Source organism: Acanthochromis polyacanthus, chromosome 9 (assembly GCF_021347895.1).
Source record: "Acanthochromis polyacanthus isolate Apoly-LR-REF ecotype Palm Island chromosome 9, KAUST_Apoly_ChrSc, whole genome shotgun sequence".
In the NCBI taxonomy this organism is placed as follows: Eukaryota; Metazoa; Chordata; class Actinopteri; family Pomacentridae; genus Acanthochromis; species Acanthochromis polyacanthus.
In genome coordinates this window covers 34,699,576-34,721,610 of record NC_067121.1, presented here as the reverse complement: position 1 = coordinate 34,721,610, position 22,035 = coordinate 34,699,576, and the positions used below count along the sequence as shown (strand labels likewise).

At 42.8% G+C, this 22,035-nt stretch overlaps 1 protein-coding gene across 1 annotated transcript; it reads left to right on the top strand.

The window, feature by feature from the left end:
• The first annotated feature begins 4,640 nt into the window (after positions 1–4,640).
• Positions 4,641–21,659, top strand: lrrc24 (leucine rich repeat containing 24). The gene is made up of 5 exons (XM_022205109.2): positions 4,641–5,042; positions 15,816–16,009; positions 16,923–17,201; positions 18,465–18,633; positions 19,577–21,659. Exons 2-5 carry the CDS (start codon positions 15,848–15,850, stop codon positions 20,821–20,823), a joined length of 1,857 nt encoding a protein of 618 aa, XP_022060801.1. The 5' UTR covers positions 4,641–5,042; positions 15,816–15,847; the 3' UTR covers positions 20,824–21,659.
• The last annotated feature ends 376 nt before the right edge of the window (positions 21,660–22,035 follow it).

Here is a 22,035-nt window from a genome sequence, read left to right as displayed (position 1 = left end):
GTTCCGTCTGTGTTGCTCCATCCCCATCTGTCAAAGTTTATATTTGCTCGCCGTTTTGAAAATCGCTCAAAACCGTCAATTTTAGTTACAAAGAGATGGATGATTCAGTCACAAATTATGTCTCTCGCAGTGACAAAGAGCTTGAGTCTTTTCTGTCAGTTTGTGTCTCTTCTTCTTCGTGTGATGCAGGGAAGAGGAATTTCATTTTTCTTCTTGAAGTTTCTGGACTGTGAAGAAACCAAATGGTAAAAAAAAAAAAGAAAAAAAAGACGCCATTTCAAGATCAGAGGTGGGAAAAGCCTCTGTGGCGGGGCTGGATTCAATGTGCTCCTTCTCTGATATAGAGGTGTTTTCATTTACGAGACAAGTTGAGAAAGAGAAGATTCCTAATTACAGCCAATCCCTGTGGGAGAAGCTGCAAAGGGATGAAGGGTTTTTATTCAAACACATTCACATTCACACACACAAACACAAACACACACACCTGGAAACAGCCCAGAGAGGCTCAGTCTTCTAAGGTTAGTCTCAGAGCAGCACTAATGGAACTGGGACTTGTTCAAGTGCACTTGGACAGTTGGACGGAGCAGCAGCTAGGTGTGGAGGAGTGATTTCCCAGCTGATCTGGGGATTCAGACTGACAACCATGGCATTATGAGCCACATTGTCTCACTTGGAGGCGGTTTAATAAGGTGCTTTTGGCTTTTATGGCTGGAAAACACAACTTGTTAGCAAACTTTATGGAGCAATTTATGTGCAAATAAAACGTGGATGGGACTTAACATGCATACAAATAGCCTGCGCATTGTAATTTAGCAATTGTTGCGTCTCCGGTGAGCGAAAAAAGGGTGAGTTAACAGCAGCAGGATGGGAGGAAAGCTGGTGAAAGGAGCCGTGTGCTCTTACAGACATTTGAGTGTGATATTAATTATCCTGATGTGGGTCGAAATAGGCTCGTGCTCGCCCTGAGGGGGTAGGAGGAGATCATTAAAATCCGAGCTCAAATACACACGCTGCAGTGCGCTCAGCATCACAAAGACACGCAATTAGACACAAACTAATGTACCTGCTCAGGCATGGGAACCTTGATGCATGGAGCTACGCATCAGCGCGCATTTACACGCGTGCATGTGAAAGCTCGAGCACGCACGCACGCACGCACGCACACACACACACACACACGCACAGAAGTTAATCAAGCAAAGCTAAATGTGGGTCAGCATGGTTTTAAATACTGTGGCGTGTGATTAGTGTGTGATCAAGTCATCATCAAAGGGGGCAGACACGCACAGAGCAGAGGCGCATGCATGTAGCCTCTGTGATTCCCAACCAGATTTGGCAACACCAAGTGGACTTTAGTGACAGAATATGTGGGATTTCACTTCAGTTTTATTGATATGGTGCCAGGTAATAACATGTGTCTTCTTGAGGCACTTTAAATAGTTTGGTGAGGACCATGCAAGGAGAGAAATCCAACAAATACAAGATTTCCTTTCAGTTCCCTTTGAACAAGCACTTGGCAGCAGTAGGGAGAAAAAATTCCCCTTTAACAAGAAGAAACCTCCAGGAAATCCAGGCTCAGGCAGGGCAGCCATCTGCATCGACCAGCTGGGGTGAGGGTAAAGGGAAGAGATAACAGGGATTGCACAGACAAGATTGTAAAAGAGTGGTTTGTGGGTAACCATCCATCCATCTCTTTCGCTTATCTGGGGCTGGGTCGTGAAAGCAGCAAATGAAGCAGGTCATTCCAGACGTCCCTCCCTTCAACAATGCTTTCCAGTTCTTCCTGGGAGATCCTGAGGTGTTCCCAAGCCAGATGAGTTACATAATCCCTCCAGCAAGTTCTGGGTTTGCCTTTGGGTCTCTTCCCAGGTGGACGTGTTCAGAAAGTTTACAAAGGAAGTCTCCTGGAGTCATCTGAATCGGATGTCCAAACCAACTCAACTGGCTCCTTTCAGCATGAAGGAGCAGTAGCTCTACTCCGAGCTCCTTCTGGATGTCTGAGCTTCTCACCCTATCTCTAAGGTTAGGCCCAGCCACCCTGCAGAAGAAGCTCATTTCAACCACTTTTATCTGCAATCTCATTCTTTCGGTCATTGCCCAGAGCTCATGACCATAGGTGAGGGTTGGAGCGTAGATGGACTGGTAAATTTAGAGCTTCACTTTGCAGCTCAGCTCCATCTTTACCACAATGGTTTGGAACAACACTCGCATTAGTGCTGCCACTGCACCAATCCTCCTGTCCATCTCACGCTCCATTTTCCCATCACTCGTGAACAAGATCCCAAGATACTTGAACTTCTCCACTTGAGGAAGTAACTCCCAACCAACCTGGAGGGAGCAACCCAGCAGTTTCTGCAGGGTTACCTGGAAAAAAAAAAAAAAAAAAAAAAAAACAACCGAAAAATTTTTAAGCAAAAGATGTCCACTATGAGTCTAAGACCTGAAAGTTAGTTGCTACAATTGAGAATGTACGAAAACTAGCTAGCAAGTGAGTAGAAAGGTCAAACCAGTCACCTAAAAACAATGATATCACAATATTTTGTGTAAATGATTGAAACAGTTAGCTAAAATAATAATGTTTGTGTAGACAGCTAAAAGTAGGCTAATGTAGTTTATTAAACAACTGGAAAACCATAAAAAGATACAGGACAAATAAATAACAATTAGACTAGTAGGCTAATGTAGCTTATAAAAACAGACTAGTGGATGCATGGCTTAAATAATTAGCTAAAATTAGTAATATTTTGGTATAACTTGTTAAAAGTAGACTAATGTAGCATCTGATATGAGACATTTGAAAGAGGAACAGACATGAGACAGATGATGTCGAAAAGCTAATTAGATAGCTAAATATATGTAGGGATGGTTGAAATAGCTGAACATAGTAATGTTGGCATAGATGTCTAACAGCAGGGTAATGCTGCTTTTAATATGACACAACTGAGAGCTGCCTCAGATGTTTATCCACCATTTTAAAGCTAATTAGATGGCTAAATATATGTATAAACTATTGAAATTATCTTAAAGCATTAAACAGTTGAAGCTGCACGACTAAAAGTTGAAATATAGCTGGACAAATTGTTAAAATGTCAACTCTCCTGCCACACTATATGTGTCTATCTGCTTGTAGCAAGCTAATTAGTTTTCAAAATGTAGGCCAATGGGTCAAGCACTGACGTAGCTAAAAGACAGATACATTTACCAACGGTATTAGAATATGAGAGGCGTCCTAAATTAGTTAACAATATTATTAGTGTTGTAATGTGGTGATGAGCGGTGTCAGTATATGGGTTATTGACTAGGTCACTGAGAAATGTACAGATAGGTGACAAATTAAAGGAAAAAATGGAAAACTGTAGGAAAACGATGTGAATAATATGCTGTGGCCAACAGATCTCAGTGTAACTGAACACCTATGGTACATTTTAGACCAACATGGTTGACATCTTTCCACCATCATCGTCAAAATAACAAATGAGGACACATGTTTCGCTGTTTAATTACACCACTAGAGTTCCAGACACTTTGGAGAATCAATGCAAATGAGCATTGAAGCTGTTCTGGTAGTACATTATGGTCCATGTAGACACTTTACACTGTTTTTTTCCATTCATTTCTTACCCATCTCATAATATACAGACAATTAAACCAACAAAAGTGTGGATCTGTGATGTTCTACTTTATTTTTATTAGGGAGCTCATCGCCAATGAAGCACTGAAGCAGCAAAGTCCTCATTAAGACACTTTAAGTTGGTTTTTCTATGACTTTCTCACCCATCTGATATAATATAAGGGCATTTGGACCAGCCAAAGCATGGATGCGTGTTCTTCTACATCAATATTAGTAAGCTCATAGCCACTGAAGCTGCAAAGTCTGCACTAATACATTTTACATTGGTTTTTCCTTGAATTTGTCACCCATCTACACCTTTCCCATTGCAGCCTGGACAGTCAACTTACAGCAAATGGAGTCCCAGCCTACAAATGTATTCAACAGAGCATTTTGATGTTGAGAACAATCAGCAACAGGGCTTCTGAAAGGTGCCAGAAAACATAATGTAACCTCTGTTCAATTCCGTCCTCCTCTCCCGCACCCAGTAATGAAGTGTGGCCTCCTGCTAAGGCACTGCAATGTGGGGTTTCTTTTTTTCTTTTTCTTTTTCTTTTTTTGCAGAATATACTGAAAGGCCTCGTTCAGCTTGAATTCACTTTGCCCTTGGCTGGACTAAAATGGCACTTTTTTCTTCTTCTTCTTCTTCTTCTTCCACCTCACTCCTTCCTAAAAATTTCCACACTTCTTCCTGCGGTGGATTCTAACTTTAGGAGCATGCAGGATCACATTTTACACGCCTGTAACCTTTCATAATAAAAGACAAGGCCGCTGTCCGTGGTGCTGAAATCACCGCCTGCAAAATGAGCCACTGCTGCTGCACAGAAGCCAAATCAGGAAATTACACTGAAAGTTAACTGTAGCAATCCATTCCAGGAGGACCACCCAATTTATGTTTGGAAAGTGGATGAATGAGAATAAAGGGAATAAAGACACTCACATCATCCCTCCTCTCTCTATCTCACTCATGCACAGAGAGCAAGAGAGAGAGAGAGAGAGAGAGAGAGAGAGAGAGAGAGAGAGAGAGAGAGAGAGAGAGAGAGAGAGAGAGAGAGAGAAGGGGGAGTGAGACCATTCAAGCAGGGATAATTAGAGGAGTGGGTCACTATTGGAAGATAGCATCCGACGAAGGCAGGGGGAAACGAATCAAAGGCGCATAACAATATCAGAGGAGGGAGAACAAGGGGCTCGAAAAAACCGACCGTCATCCAGCTCAGCCGGATGTAAGGAGCAGTTCTCCGGAGTCCGAGCGGAGCCTGTGTGGACCGTAAAATCCAGGAGCGATGTTCCAGCAGCGCGTCTCTCTGCAGTGATTTCAAGTGGGAGTCTTCTTTATTTAGCTTTTGAATTATTACTATAATTTTTTTTTCAGTGGAGGAGAGCGCTCGCTGGAGAGATCAGGTCTGCGCACGGAGAGGAAACAGGGAAAGGGGTAAGTCGCAGTTTTGTTTTTTTGTTCTTAGGGGGGGAAAGGGGACCGTGTGCGCCTGGGATAGTAACACTGAAGGTTCTCCAAATGTTGTTTGGCGGCGACCCCATTTGACATCTGATGCATTCTGATTCCAAACAAAAGATGAACAGATGGCATGCATGTCCAAGTAAAACTTGGGAGTGAAACAAAAGAGGTGAATTTTTGCTGTAAGTGGAATAATCTCATGAATCAACTTGTTTTTTTTATACTTAAGTTACCACTGAGGGGCGTCAGTCAAATGTACTTATGCATATCACTTCTTAGTTAAACACTAAATAGCATGTGGAGCCTTTATGTGAATAAACAGACCTACATGTGGATGAGGAGGACAAAACACTGGAAACACAAACATCTCTGTGTGATGCAGTAGACTTTGACAGTACACAACACCTGCACACCTTACAATGAGAATCTCCTCCTACATGTTACTGTTTCATGTTAATATGCCACTTGCATGCATGTTATTGTATGACTAATGCAATACAGCTCCACTGCCATGAAGTCTGCTTATCATGCCTGTAATGTTCCCCCTCGTTGTGACACCCTGAAAGGATCTCATGCATGCATGCAACACCTCTCCATATAATATAATCCACTCCAACAATACCTAACTTCAATATTAAACAAGCATATCCAACAGTGCCACTCATGAGCTCTGGAAATGCAGCTGCTGTGACAGGGTGGTTGCACTGGACTGCATTAGCTGTTCCTAATAAATGGGAGTGCATATAAATAAAAAATGAACTGCATGAAGTTGAATTGACATCTGTCTACAAAAGCCTCAACAAAGACTGGAATTGTCACAAATGTTGGATTTGCTGCATTGGACTGCATTAGTTTTGGCAAAGTTTACCTGATAAACTGACAACTGGGTCACCGTGTGGACTAACTGTGCTGTTTAATGTACTTGTTGCTGTTTTCTTGTTGGCATATAATTTGAAACAGAATTAATTTGGGGCATGGATGGGAGGTAAAGAGGTCACAGCAGTGATTCAGGACTTTAGTTTGTGCCATCATCCTGCAGCACTACATTATTAAAACAGCTGTGTTGATCTTCAAATACATTTTAGGGATAAACTCTACCTATGACACTGCAGAGAGGCTGCACATCCAAATCACATGGGGATATTCAAGAGATACTGTTGTGATGGAGGGAATGAAGTATAACAAGATCACTGCTGAGCGAAGCACACACCCCTATAGAACCTGGCAGAAATATTACACTGGCACTATAGGAGTTGCCAAGAGCAATATGCTATGATTAGGTTACTACTAGCTTACTATTAAATATTACATGTCCCTACAGGAAGAGCGCCGTGCTTTCTTTTTCTGAATTGTTAGCGTCACTGATTCTTTCCCTCATGTCAGAGTTGGATCGCACGTCTGGTTAATTGCTATTCTGCACATGAAGCAGTGTGGAGCCAAACAGTGGACCTCTAGATAGGACCTCGTTTGTTTTAACACCGAGGGTGGGGATCTGTCTCATGTGGACAAGATCCGTATGGACAAGTCGACTTCTTACGCCTGCAGAGGTCTTAAATTTTTCATTTGCTACTGTCTGCTAGACAATGATGACTGAAATCTCTCTTGGCTGTAATTGCATAGTATCCTCGTTCCTGGCCTGACTTGAGAAAGATACAGGCAGATGGCAAAGATCAGCTGAAAAAAGAAGTCCGTGAGGGCGAAAAGAATAAAGGAAAAAGAAAAACACCCACTCATTACTTCCCATCTATATGCTGAACAGTAGAGATAACCACAATATAAGCTACATGCCAGGGTCTGATTTGACACTTGTGTGACATCTATCACTTGGTGTCAGCATACGCCGTCTCTTCCATGGCAACAAAGACACAATTTATGAGGATTCGGTGACTCCTACTGCAGACACCAGCGCTCAACCAACATTACAGAAATGCAATATACTGGGATGATAAGCAATCGTTATCGAAGCATCGTTTTCATTTTCAGACACGTTCCCAGGCACCTTTTATTGCTGCTTGAGTAACACCTCAACTTTCAGCTGATCTGCCATAAGCAAGGAGCAAAAAAATATTTACAATTCAGATTCGCCCATGTGGAACATCAGAGGGGAAACTCAGTAATGCAGCAGCCTAAAAGAAAACAAACAGAAATCCACCCATCTGAATACTTTTATCAAAATTGGGAGAAATATTAAAATGGAAGGGATTGCTATGCTTTTAGGTAGACGAGGATGTAACATCCCCTTCATCCATCTTCCAACCTGTCTGATCTCCTCCATCCTTGGCAATGTGAAACAAACCTTTGCTGAACAAACGTCAGATGTGATCTGTATGCTTGTTAGGGACATATAGGCAAAGAAGCAGAAGGGCTGAAACCAGACTGATGAAAATGGAGCAAAAAGAAATATAAAAATCAAACCACTCATTCTGCTTTGGCATAATCCACTGAGTCATAAATCCTGCAGCCCATCAGATGAGGCTACTGTGAACGAAATTGCTCTGATCGATTGCATCAACGTCGACGATTAGAACGGACGGGGAGCGGGAGACGCAGAGAGAGGCGAGAGAAAATTGGCATTTTAAAAGAGGTGACACAAGAAATGGTGATCAAACGCAGGACTAAGTGTCAGACAGGTAATGTTGACACAGACAATCTTTTTGAAAAGGGGAAGTGCAGGAAACGCTGACAGTTGTATTTCAAAAGGTGACACAGTTTATGAAACTGCTGCCAGCATGTTTACTATGTCTGAAAACGGTGAGTGATGAGACACAGATAGGGAAACTTTAAAGGAATAGTTTGACATTTGGGGAAATAGGTTTATTGGCTTTCTTGTTAAAATTAGATGAGAAGGTTTACTCCGTGCTCATACATGAAAATATGAAGCTGGAGTCTCGAGTCTGTTTCACACAGTTGTGTCTTTTCCCACTGTTTAAAGTAAAGAATACATCTAACAGATAGAAATAGCAACAATGAGATCACCCACTGGTTTGGGGATGCTATTTTGGAGTATGGAATCTGGTCCTGTCCATTCCAAAACAGGACATGAGCGAGTGTTGGATCTGACTGAGGACTCGATAACATGATGCACCGCAGCATAATAGCAACCTTTAAACCAAAAAGTAGTGCTGTTTATCATTTATTTGACTCTAAATGACACCAGAATTTACAAAATGAACATCATGCTGTGCTTAAACAGTCTTGAAACTAACAAGTGCGACCATAAACTCATCAAGAAACTGCTTACTGACATAACAGATGAAGGGAGAAGTGGGGTCATTTTCTCACAGACGTCGAAACAATCAGACTTCTTTTTGCAGCCAGAGGAGTCGCCCCCTGCTGGATGTTGGAAAGAATGCAGGTTTAAGAAACTTCTGCATTCAAATATCAAACCCTGATGTTCTGTCCATCTTCTATTTGTGTGCATTTTTGCTGCATCTTCTGTAGTACATAATGGCCATGCTGCATCATGCTATATCTGGATTGTTTGTATTTCTCTAAACCAATCACAGTCGTCATGGGCGAGGCCAAGTGAAAAGTGCAGCCCCAGCATTCCCTACAAATAGTGATGGATAGAACTCTTTTGGGGAAACATTTGCATGAAGAGAGATTACCACTGTCTTTAAAATGGATGATTCACTTTCTAGTCCTTTGAAATACTTAAAATTTTCAGTGTGGTAGGATGCTGCCCTGAAGTGGTTGTGGCGGTTTCTTGTATCGAAGAAAACTGTAACACACAGATAGTGGAAGGAGAGGACAAATCTGCCTCAAATGATCATCCAATGGTAGGTATTTACCTGCATCCTACAATAAATTAATCAGACAAGTGTGACAGTGAGAGCCAACATGGTGAGATGCACCATACTGTTGTGTTTACATGTTACACCTTTGGGCGATATTCAGCTGCCTTGATAGGGTTAATGTGAATGAGGACACCCAATCAAAGGCAGCATAACAGGTGGTGTTCTCGGTGAAAATACAGTGCAATCACTGTAATATAAGGGCTGGAAACAGGCAAGAGCTAGCCTGTTTCTCACCATCAGGATTTCTGCACCTAGCTCAGAGTCGAACCTCTTAAACAGTCATCATGTTCTGTATTACATCTTAAATAAGATGTGAGTTTGTTTATTAATGCCAGCTGTTGGTTGTTGGATGTTGTTTCTGGTCTTTATGTTAAGCTAGGCTAACTTTCCTTGGTTATTTAAATGCTTTTATTTGACAGCTGCAGTGGAGAGAGACAAGAAAAACTGATGAGAAATGCAAAGAAATGACAGGCAGTAAGTGTTCCCCAGGCAGGAATTGAACCAGAGACTTGCTGCTCAAGGCGTTTTGTGGTTATGTGATGAGTCCTAAACACTCAGCTCACCTCAGGCTGCTGGTTTTAACCTGACACTCTTCTTATCTAACTCTCAGCAAGACACTAAATAAGTGCAGCTCTAAAATTATTCCTTTAATTGCTTTAGGTTATCATATAGTGTTGACAGTGTAGACAGGCTTACTCCTGTGTATTTTGAGCACCATGATCTAATAAAGCAACTCCTCTAATCACTTACCAATCCTTTAAATCAGCGTTAAAGCACTACAAAATCTAATAAAATGCTGTTGTTCCTTTACCTAGTATACATCATTTCTGTTCTTTCTTCATCTTTCAGTGAATGGCTGAACAAGCAGCTCCCTGTTCTTGAAAATAAGTGGTCAAGTGAAGGGATATTTCACAACCTGGCAACCCAAAAGGTGCCATTGTTAATAAAGTCAGTATTCAAAACATATAAATAATGATTTCAAGGGTTGCCTCACTAAAACTTTGTTCCTTCCTCATAAAAAAAACCTGTTAGTCTCGAATTACTGAAGCCATAATTATGCAAATTGTTAGTGAATCAATATTTAGTGCACTTCAGTTATTGCTGTGTTAATTCATTGTGTTCAGGCACATAGTTAACAGGTTTGCAGCATTTTCACAAACTGTGTTCCTTTATAAAGGAGAACTCATTAGAAATGCCCCTTTTCATAGCTTTTTTAAAAATTTTATCTGGATAAATATACTCTTCTCCGAAAGCAACAGGATTTCTGCGCATAATGCTCTGGCTGTTTTGAAGTCATACGTTTTTTTTACATAGCTTTGGCAATGTTGCTCGTGTTTCATCATGCAGATAAAGACGTGGATTTAGAAGAAAAGAAGCACAGACTCGCTGGAAAAAAAACCTCACAAGGCTAAAAGAGGTTGAAAATCTCCTTTTAAGCTTTGAGCAATCATGATGTGATATTTCAATCACCCTCCCCAAGGGCATAAAAGTAAGTCTTGTGTGGAAAATGGATATTGATTATGCAGCTATAGTTGCCATTGTGCTTTTAGTTCTCAATTACAAATTGCAAATCAAATTGACCCACAAGAATTCCAACACAAAAGCTTGTTGAACCCGAGGAGACAGTGTATGTTCATTTTTCTCAATCATTCCACTTATTGTTTTAGGAGCAGCGGCGTCTGCTGCCAACACAGCTGCAGCATGTGAGGAACTAGATCAGAGTTCCTGTGTTTTTGTTTGAGGCTCTGTGCCGTTTATATCAATAACTTTGGAGCTTCTCTGCTGGCCAGCTTACATTACCAGCCACAGTCTTCATGCTGCAGACAGACGTGTCACAGCAGTTTATCATGTGAACGCTTAAAAAGCAAAGATTTATCGAGTTTGTCTAAGTATGGGGGGATGGAGAGAAGGTTTTAGACTAAATGCTCCGCTGGGAGCCGTGGCGGAGTGCTGCTGCTGCTGCTCAGAGGGTGATTCTGCTTGAGGCTGCCTGACAGCAAGCTAGACACACATGCACACACACCGGCAGACAACACACACACACACACACACACACACACACACACACACACACACACACACACACACACACACACACACACACACACACACACACACAAGCATCCCAGCAATAAGCAACATGCGCTCATTTACTCTGTTTCTCCTCAACACAGACATTCACAAATGCCAGCCCCCTCTTCCCATCTGTGTTCACGGTGAAAATCGATAGCTGCGGAGCCCAACTGGACAGAGTAGTGGGGGAAAAAATAAAGAAATCAATGCAGACTTATTAACTGAGCAGAGCTTCCTTTACCGCTGATACAAAAATATGTGTGAGTGTTTGTTTCTGACTCGGTCTGTGTCTGTGAATGATGATGGCTGCTGCTGGTTGGAGGCAGGATGTGCGACCGCATAAGCATCTGTGTGTCTTCCTCTGTGTGTGTGCGTGTGTGTGTGTGTGTGTGTGTGTGTGCGTGTGTGTGTGTGTGTTCTTGTACTTGCTACATGGTGAGTACCATTTCTGCATTTAACTATCAAAGTGAGGACATTTTTACAAAGTGAGGACATTTTGGCTGGTCCTCACTTTGAAACAGCCATGTTTGAGGGTGAAGACTTGTTTTTAGAGAACAGGTATGAATTGAGGTTTGGTTAGGGTTAGGGTAAGGATTAAGTTTAGGCAATCAGTTGTGATGGTTAAGGTTAGGGTAAGGCTCTTGGAAATGCATTACGCCTATGGATGTCCTCACTAAGATAGAAGTACAAACATGTGTGTGTGTGTGTGTGTGTGTGTGTGTGTGTGTGTGTGTGTGTGTGTGTGTGTGTGTGTGTCTGCCAGTCAAGAGTGTGTGTCCCTGAATGTTGGTGGCTGGTGCTTGTGTACAAGTGCTACTTTGTAGGTGTGCCCTGCATGTTTATGAGCGTGCGTACGTGTGCGTTTTTGTGCGCACGGTCGAGCCTATCTCTCAAAGTCAGTGTGTTACTCTTGGGTTAGTGCCACAGTGTTCTCCCGGTGCCTTGGCCCCACTTTGTTTGTGGACAGAAGGATGCTCTAAGACAAATGATTTAGCACCTGTCAGTCAGTGCAGAAGGACGGCGGACGAGAGTAGAGAGAGGTCAGAGACTTGGAAAGGGAAAATGATGGAGGCTTTCAGGGAAACTGTGAAGGGAACTGAGGAGTAAAAGGGGTGAAAGAAAAAAAAGGAGAAGGGAAATGTTGGAGCCAGGGAAGGAGAAAGAGAGTCGGACTAAAAGAGAATTTATGATTTAGCTCTAGGTCATCACATAGCTCAAGTGCCTGTGAGCAATTTTCCCAGAGAAATGGCAGCTTCTATTTCTGCAGAGTTGTTTGCCTAACGCCAGCTCACAGGAACTGTGGCTGGCCTTCGGGCCCCGCGAGCAGACCTTCCCTCATCACAAGGGTTACCATAACAACGGATGAGGCCGACCTGCACCGGTGGCAGCGCAGGGATGTGAACTTTGCTTCTGCCTCCAGCACACTGGCTGTCTGCTGCACCTCTGACACAGCAACACCTACCCTTCTTGGATAAAATAAGAGAAAAATCATAACAGCACTGTGCGGAGTATTTATTTTTTTCTGCTCTGTGAATGTTTGGCCAGGCTGCCTGTGATTGTTCAGCAGTGGATGATTTGTGTGGGGTGTGAAAACAAAGCTCTATGTCAAGAATAAAAGAGACAATTGTAATTTCAGAAATGCCCAAATAAACAAACTCCAAGCTGATCTGGAGTCCGCTGCAAAATAATGTTTGCAGAGATGTGCGCCATGCTTGTTAGGGAGGTGGATGCTGATAGTGAATGCTGAACAGGCTTTGTGTGATGTTGGGGTTTATTAGATTTCCTTTGGCATTTGTTGACTGACATCTGCCCTGGCGAGGCCTTTGCAGGCACGTTCCTTTGACACGCAGATCCATACACACAACATTAAGGTCTAATCATCCTGTTTACACATTTTCACGCAGTCGATAAAGATATATTGCTGACCTTGTTTTTATAAAGCCGAACAAAGCGGCTCCCTCTATGAAAATGTCGACAGAGCCGAGAGCGGCTTAGCTAACAAGCATCTGATTGTGCAGATTACGCATGTTCCACAGAGGATTACTGAGACTGAAATGAACAAATTGACCTCTTACCAATGAAATCCCACATCAGCGCGACAAAAGACGAGAGGCGACGGAGCGCACGCTGAATGTGAAACAGCAGAGCGCATACTGTACTGTAAAACAAGTGTCAGCAGCATTATTTAAAGAACCCCCACCTCCTGTTTTTATTTTTGTCATCGCCTCCTTAACGTCATAGGTTGTCCTCTGTCTGTGCGTCTTACTGTCCTACCATCGTATGCGTCGTATTATTGTCGCTCAGGCTTCTTTAAGAGACTAGCGCCGAAATGAGCAGAGAAATGCAAAAGCTATTTTCTCTACCTGGCAGGGTGTCATTTGCATTGATGTCGGGCTCCTATTCTAACAACAAATATCAGACGGTGCATCCTGTTCTGTGGGTATTCTTAGCTGAGGGCAGGCGGGTGTCTCACTCTCTGGTTCCCTTCTGACACTTTTCAAGCAAGTCAAAGCTATTTAGAAGTCATCTCACTGTGAGAAGTAACAAAAGCTCAATGACAGACCAAGGCCTTATTCAAAATTAAATTTTTCTGCTTTCTCTTCCCAACAATAGAAACACATAATTTCTCTCCATGCTTGTTTGGGGGAGCTCTAGAGAGGAAATGGCACACTTTTGTTAATAAGTGTCCCTCTGTTTTCGCTGAGAGAAGGCGATTGAACAGCTTATGTAGGTCACATTGTATTAATCTAGCTGGCTATCCTCGTAAATGCGCTCGAAATCAAACATACAATATTAAAATCCAGTTCATTGCTCATTCGCTTAATAATGCAGTGTGGCTGCACTGAGAATTACTCCACAGCCACTGAAATAGTGAGCGCAGTGCTTTTGCGCTAAGGCATTAAATTACGGGCCTGGATTATAGCAGTACAAATGGGACATGCTTGATATTAGTCTGACAGAACAGTTCAAACAGCCGGCAAACTAAATATTTATCAGTCGCAGTTTATTTCAGACACGGAGCTCTTTCATCCCTTGGCTTTAATGAGATCTGCCCGTATTCTAATAATTAATAAACTCGATGATCTTCAGATCACTCATAGCAAGATGTAAATGCTATCAATTATCCGTAAGGGCGAGTCTGAAATCTTAAGCAAACGAGAAATTCATAAGCCAGACAAGCTTAATGGGAGACGTGGCCGAGGTACACATGAATGTTTTATAACAATGTGAGACTTTACATGGAATCAATGCTTCTCCACTGGAAGTTGCTTCTGGAGGATGAGGCAGGCGGCGGGGCAGATGACAGCTGTAAATCTACCTGCTGTCACTGGAGCAGAATGACGGGCGCAGTGTGACATTTCAACATGCATTATATCTCCACCCCTGCAGTATCTTCATGTGATCTGCAGCCTGATACGAACGCCGCTGGGTGGTAGTGGACAGTGAGTCGGAGGCCGTTTTGATGTGAACAGCCAAGCAGAACAATAAATCCCTTCCGGGATGTATAGAAATAAAAAAAGTACATGGATGAGTTGCTACATGATGGGTTTATATCAAAGGAAGATATTGCTCTAAGGTGCAGCAGGCATCCAATACTGACGGTTTGATCAGATGATTGGAGCCGGTTACCACTTGAGATTTGCTCCAAGGAGGTAATCATGGTTCCTGAGATTAGAGGAAGTTCAAAACTGAGCCTCAGTTTTTTTCTTTTTTGCTGCACATTTGCACATGTGTAAATGTGTGTGTGTGTGTGTGTGTGTGTGTGTGTGTGTGTGTGTGTGTGTGTGTGTGTGTGTGTGTGTGTGTGTGTGTGTGTTCTTGTACTTGCTACATGGTGAGTACCATTTTCTGCATTTAACTATCAAAGTGAGGACATTTTTACAAAGTGAGGACATTTTGGCTGGTCCTCACTTTGAAACAGCCATGTTTGAGGGTGAAGACTTGTTTTTAGAGAACAGGTATGAATTGAGGTTTGGTTAGGGTTAGGGTAAGGATTAGGGTTAGGCGATCAGTTGTGATGGTTAAGGTTAGGGTAAGGCTCTAGGAAATGCATTACGCCTATGGATGTCCTCACTAAGATAGAAGTACAAACATGTGTGTGTGTGTGTGTGTGTGTGTGTGTGTGTGTGTGTGTGTGTGCCCATGTTTTTGCTATATTGTGGGGACCAAATGTCCCCACAACTGTAGGAAAACCGAAAACTATGTCACTTGTGGGGACCTCATTTTGGTCCCCACAAGTTTAAACAGTGTTTTCTTGGCCATGTTGTTGTTACTGAAAAAAGTAAAAGTGCAAAAACGTTTCTTTAGGGTTAGCCATTGTTTTGGTTAGGGTTAGGGTTTGGTTAAGGTTAGGGTAAGGGTAAGGGTTAGGGGTTAGATATGAATGGGAGTCAATGGTATGTCCCCACAATGATAGCAAGACACACACGTGTGTGTGTGTGTGTGTGTGTGTGTGTGTGTGTGTGTGTGTGTGTGTGTGTGTGTTTATATAAGACAAAGAGAGAGACAGAAATAGAGGGAGAGTGTGTTTGTGCATGCATTAAACAGACAAGAGAGAGGTCCTTGAGGCAACCTGCACATCTTTTATCACATCTTTAATTAATTGGTGCCCATAATAGAAGCTGCCGCAATTCCACTGAATAGACACAGTTGAATGAAAAACAGCTAGGGATGAACAGATATGCTTATATTCTCGTGCTTTTTTGTCAATCCTCCCTCCCTTCCCTCTCTCTCTTGCCATTTCACAGTCATCTGCTTATACAACGTATCTGCAAGCTGCTGTCACTCTCTGCTTTGAAGGGCTACATTTCATCGACGGGTACAACGTTGGCTGTAAATGAGGCAATGTTTACTTTCCTCTTCCCCCTTCTCTCCTCAGGTTCGGTCTCTCAAGCCAACTGTGACGCCATCATGGGCCTCTTGTGGTTCTCCGGGCTCATCCTCATCATCCTGGCCCTCATCTCTCAGCTGTCCCTGGCTTGTCCGTCCGGCTGTCGCTGCTACAGCCTCACAGTCGAATGCGGATCCCTCGGGATCAAAGAAATCCCGCAGGGCGTCCCGTCTGTCACCGAGGTCAGTCGGTCAATCGACAATAAGTTAGGCCACTAGCACCAAATCAGCCAATGCGCCATCAACCCCTCCCGCACTGGCAAGTTTTCAGTTGACTCCCTCTGTGATCCATTCTTATTACTCTGAAATGATTGTGGTTAATCAATTCACCATGACCCTCTTTGATGTAAGCCTGAGGGAGGGGCCGTGCTGTTGGCTGTGTAATTATTCATTCTTGCTCAGAAAGTGACTCTCGCACACCCTCTGATCATCTGTTGAGAAGATGTTTAACATTACACCGTCTTTTCCTCTCGGGTTCAGGCCCCCCAACATTACTGCAGCTCATGAATATTAATGAAAAGCATGTCCCGCATAAATTGTTCCATTAACCTCAATCAGCGGGTCTATCTCGTCGATCATACTTTACCTCGTTGGCCTGTGTTTTCCACTGTGGAAGCATCCCCGATGAATGCGCACTACCAATCAAACAGACAGCCATGCATTGGTGATCACACATTGAAAGCACTCCTTGTGAAGCTTCAATCAGCCTATTCTTTTCTGATGGAATATATTTACTGACAAGGTCTGTGAGTTTGGCAGTAGAACTGAAGCACACGACTGGAAAAATTCCGCTCAGCCCGCATTATCATTATTATCGTGATTCTGAACCAGCTCATTCCACATTGTTTGGATTGCCTGCATTAACATATATCCAAAGCTCAGCAAAGCCCAGTGAGATAGCTTTCAGGGTGGCTCTGTTGCTAATGTAATCTCTCCCTAAGGTTAATACGTTTTTGTACCCACTGTGCACAGCAATATGCTCACTTCCTTGCTGAAAACAAACACCAATTCAAACCTCACATCCCATATTCCGTTTCTCCGAGGCGATCAATTTCTATTCACTACGCTAATTTAATTTATCTTCTCTTCCATAAAGACCATCTTCCTCCAGGACAACGGCATCGTGCAGATCCGTCTGCAGGACCTGACTCGCCTGGGCAGCCTTCATTATCTGTACCTCCAGAACAACAGCATCTCGGCGCTGGAGCCCGGAGCGTTCCTCAGCCAGGGTCAGCTGCTGGAGCTGGCCCTCAACGGTAACCTCATCCACCTGGTGACACCTGACATGTTCCGAGGTCTGGAGCACCTCCGCATCCTCTACCTCGCTGGCAACCAGATCACTCGTGTGCAGGATCACACCTTCAGAGGACTGCAGGTTGGGATGTGTGAGATAAAGAATGGGAAGGGTTAATGTTCATTTTGATCTGACTGTTCCAGAAACCAAATTTGGGATTGTTTTTTTATGGATTACATAGAATGACATCTGCAACTGTAAATCCAATTCACACATGACTGACTAATCCACAGCAGGGCAATAATAACAGTGAAGACTGATACATTTGGATCCAAGTCATCCTCATGTTTTCAAATGTGATAATTTTATCCCTCCCTTAACTTGCACTGTAAAAACTCAAAATCTTACCAAGTCTGTTCGTCTTATTTTTTGTCCGAATGTCTCATCCCACTTGATTTAAGATAAATTCACTTAACAAGTGACATTTCAGCAACATACAGGGACTTTTTTAAGACAGTGCATCTTAAATATCTTGTTAAGTCAAACAATCATGAAATTATCTTGTTTTCACCCTCGTGTCATCCTGCGGGTCAAATTGACCCCCTTTAAAGTTTAAAATGTGGAAAAAAATATGTATTTTCACAGAGAACACTTTCACGTTTTCAAAATTTTGGGAGAAACCTTTGAACATATTTTGGTGAAAAAAAAAATGTTTAAAAAAATGTTTCCTTAAGAGCATTCAGAAAAAAACCCCACCAAAATCCAGTGAATTTTGCTGGATTTTTGGTTGATTTTTTTCTGAATGTTCTCAAAGAAAATATTAGAAGTTTTACTGATAAATATGGAATCATTTTAGATATTTATAGCATTTTGTGAAGATTTGTATTCATTTTTTAAAAATATTTTCAATTTTTAGTTTTTTTTCTATTTTTTATTTCTTGCCAAATTTATGAATCTTATAAATAAAAATTTTAAAGGAAAATTTTAAGGATTTTTCTTTCTAAAGAGTTAGCAGTTTTTTAATATAAATTTGGGGAAAATTTTGCTGAATTTTTGGATTTTTTTTTAGTCAAGGAAACAGTATTTTTCGGTGCCGTAAATGAGGACAACAGGAGGGTTAAGACAACCAAGCTTGACAATTCTGGTAAAATATAGCATAAAATAAGTTTTCCCAGCTAATCTTAAGATCTCAATTTTCTATATATCATATCTTATTTCAAGAAATCTTACCAATCCATTTCTCACTTGGTCTATTGGCAGATTCTTTCACTTACTTCAAGGTAAAAGTTCGATGAAAGAAGTTTTTTTTCTTGTTTTGAGAGGGGCATTTTTTCCAGTGTGCACTTTTCATACTTATATTCCTCCGCTTTGTATTTATTTTTATCTTATTTTTGCTGTATGCAGCGTCTACAGGAGCTCCACCTGCAGGAAAACAGCATAGAGCTGCTGGCGGAGCAAGCTCTGTCCGGTTTGTCATCACTGGCCCTGCTAGACCTCAGCAGGAATCATCTCCGAACCCTCGGATCTTCGTCCCTCAAACCGCTAGTCAGCCTGCAGGTGCTCCGAGTCACAGGTACACAGAAATCCCAGATCATATTATATGTCACTGCACTAGGATATAATCCTCTAAGTTTGATTATAATAAAAAATGCCTTGAAAAATTCTTCTTCATTGCGACAGTTCAGAAAAAAGCCCCACCAGAGCACTGATGCTCACACACTACCACGTTTTTTCACAGCTACCCACACCAGACACCCTCATGTCGAGGAAAATTAAGTTCCCTTAAACACATGTTACATATCAAAGGATTTCACCCATCCGAAGAGCTCTAATGAGAGAAAAGTGCCCACAGAGAGTATTTTAAAGAGTATATTGAAGAAACAGCCAATTAAAGGGACCTCATGTAGAGGACAATTAAAGGGCCAATTTAAGTCAGACCAGCCACTTCTCTAACTTCACAAAGCAATCCAAAGCTTTCTCCCACTTCACTCTGTGATTGGCCAGCCATGCAGAGGCAACAAAGGTGTCAGGGACTGAACTTTTCTCTCAGTTGCTTTTTGATCTTGATTATTTTTGTCGCTTTTCATGTGAGCCACAGTACTTCCTACGAGAGATGAGAGACTGAAAATGTGCTTTGTCATTCTCATTTTTCATCATATCTCTCCTCCCTGGCAGCAGGCTTTTCACCGTACCTTCGAGTGTGGTCATTCAGAATGAGTGTAAACACTTCTGTTTTCCAGCATGGCTGGACAACAAACTAGTTATGATTGAACATACCCACAGTCCTGCACTGGGCTAAAAAGAGTTTCAAGTTAGAAAAAAAATGAGTTTGTTTACCAATATCCCACTTCAAGCTCCATTTAGCTGCTCTTTTGATGCTTTTAATCTGTTGTCATGGAATTCTTATCACGATGGTTTAAAAGTGAAAGTCCTAAATTCATTCTTGACTTTAAGAACATTATATATTAAAACCCTTCACTTGGTTTACCTCTTCTGTTCTGATTCCTCTTCTCCAGAGAACCCATGGCGCTGTGATTGTGCTCTCGGCTGGCTGAGAACTTGGATCAGCAAAGATGGACAGCGTCTGTTGAGTTCTGCAGAGCAGCGCCGGCTGATGTGCTCAGAACCTCCTCGACTCTCCCACCTCAGCCTGGTGGAGGTGGCTCCCAACAGTCTGGTCTGCATCCCTCCCGTGGTGCAACTCGAGCCCAGCCACCTGACCGTGAGACTTGGAGAAAGCCTCCGAGTCTCCTGCCAGGCCTCAGGATACCCTCAGCCTCAGGTGACTTGGAAGAAAGCCTCCCATGGTAAGGCCCAGTTGTCACCTCGTGGCCTGGTTCAAGAGCTGGGACCCAACGGGGAGCTGTTCAGGCCCGGGGCTCCAGGAGTGGTGACAGCGCTGCCCAGCGGTGGAGGCATCAAGGTGGGAGGTGTTGGAGGAATCCAAGGACTTGTACGTGGGACCGAGGAGGGCGGTGAGAGGGACAGTTTTGATCCAGACATGGGCAGTGGCATGTTGTTCCTCAGCAATGTGACTGTAGCACATGCTGGGCGCTACGAGTGCGAGGCCTGGAACCCTGGCGGTGTTGCTCGGGTTACTTTTCACCTAGCTGTCAACATGTCTTCTTCCTCATATTCATCCCAGTTCTGGCCTCGATTGAACACACACTCCTATGTTTCGTCTTCGTCTAACTCTTTCTACCAGCCGGAGGTTCTGGATGTTAGCCAGGAGCCTCTGTATGAGCAGGACAGTATGGACTTCAATGCCTTGGGTCCTGCCACACAGACCGCTATAGCTGTTGGCATCTCTTTGCTGGCACTCACTGCTGTTCTCCTCTTGATTATGATCTACACCCGCCATCAGCAGTACCAGAAAGAGGACAATGGCTCCTACTGCACCAGCAAGGAAGAGAGCATCCTCTATGTGAACGACTACTCTGATGGACCCACCACTTTTGCGCAACTGGAGGAGTACCGTGACGACCACGGCCACGAGATGTACGTGCTCAACCGGGCCAAGCCTGTCCTGGGCTCCGCTTCTTCCAGGTGCCCCATGATGAGTGGGTTTGTCCAGCAGAAGGGCATGAAGGAGGCTCTGCTGGAGCATGAAATGGTGCAAACACTGACAAGATCAGGGGGGATGGGGCTTCGCAGAAACCCTGCAGACGGAGGAGAAGGACCCCTAACAACAGACCCAGAAGAGCTCTTCCTCAGTCAGAGTCTCCTCTTTGGATCACAGGTTGCCTACGAGATCCACTGCTAAGGAGTTTTTATTGTGTTCTGACATGACACAATATGATGATGGACTAAAGACATTACAGGAAATCACCTTGGTGCAGTGATTTGAAGCATCAGATTATTATCTGGCCTTCAAAAGAGAGAAGAGTGTCGGTTAGTGGCTGCTGGGGAAAACTGGATCGCAACTGGCCTCCCGGAGATTCTCTTCTGATTGATTGTACGGCATTAGGATGGATGAACTGTGGAAATTAAAGGGAGAATAGCAAATGAACCACACACTTCTGTCTCCAAATCAGCCCTTTAAAAATAATCATAAATGTTGAACCGTATCCGCGGCGGTTAGTATGACAGTTAAAACTAAATCCTGACAAAAGAGGCTAGGGATTCATATTTTGTACTAATTCCTTTCTTTCTGTTTTATTCTCTGTGTTTTGTCTGTGTTCTGTGTAAATATGATGGAGCTAATTTTCACTGTGAAGTACAGTTGTTTTGTGGACCTTGTTGCAGATCCCATTAGAATTAGACCTAAAGCAATCCTCTTACTGAAACTGTATCATCATTACCCATATGTCTCAGTGGGCATGAGTGGGTGGATTTGTTTAAAGAGGTTCATTCTGAATGCAAAAGCAAATCTTTTTTTTTCTCTCTGTTTGTACCATAGCATTGTATTCCTTGATGTAACACGTCATGTTTTTTCGATCTGTTTATTGCAGCACTATAACAAGGAATTAACATTTCTAATGTCAGAAGTAAACCTTTGGGTGGCCTCACTCGATTAACCTCTGTGTTTAACAACCATTCTAATGTGAATATTGTACATTTTGTCTTTGGTTTCTACATAATAAAATGTATTTTAAATGATTCAGTGTTTCTTTCATTCCAGGGTGAAGCAGTTCCTTTCACACAGCTGTTATTGCCAATTCTGTATTTGACTGCATTGTAAAACTTTATATTTATTCTCTGTCTCTTTTTTTATTATTTATCTTCCCTTCAACCTATGAGCTGTAGCTAGTGAGTGTGGAAAACAAGTTTTCATGGAGAGATTGTGCCTTTCAGTCACAGTTGCGTAGCCATGCAGAGGTCAGTCTGTGAGGGGTCCGCGGTTCATAAAGCTTTCATTCTTCCTCTTTGCTGCTAAGCGCTGCACGAGCAGGTGTTCTTTCAGAGCTACTTGTAGATGAAGATAGAAGAGTGCTATTGGAAATGTGTTTTGAAAAGCCAAATAATCTGTGCTCCA

Bases quoted from the DNA above. Each gene is read 5' to 3' on its own strand.
- lrrc24 (XM_022205109.2), top strand. From the start codon at position 15,848: ATGGGCCTCTTGTGGTTCTCCGGGCTCATCCTCATCATCCTGGCCCTC. The intron at 17,202-18,464 runs GTTGGGATGTGT...TGCTGTATGCAG, and splicing joins ACACCTTCAGAGGACTGCAG to CGTCTACAGGAGCTCCACCT. The intron at 18,634-19,576 runs GTACACAGAAAT...CCTCTTCTCCAG, and splicing joins GCAGGTGCTCCGAGTCACAG to AGAACCCATGGCGCTGTGAT.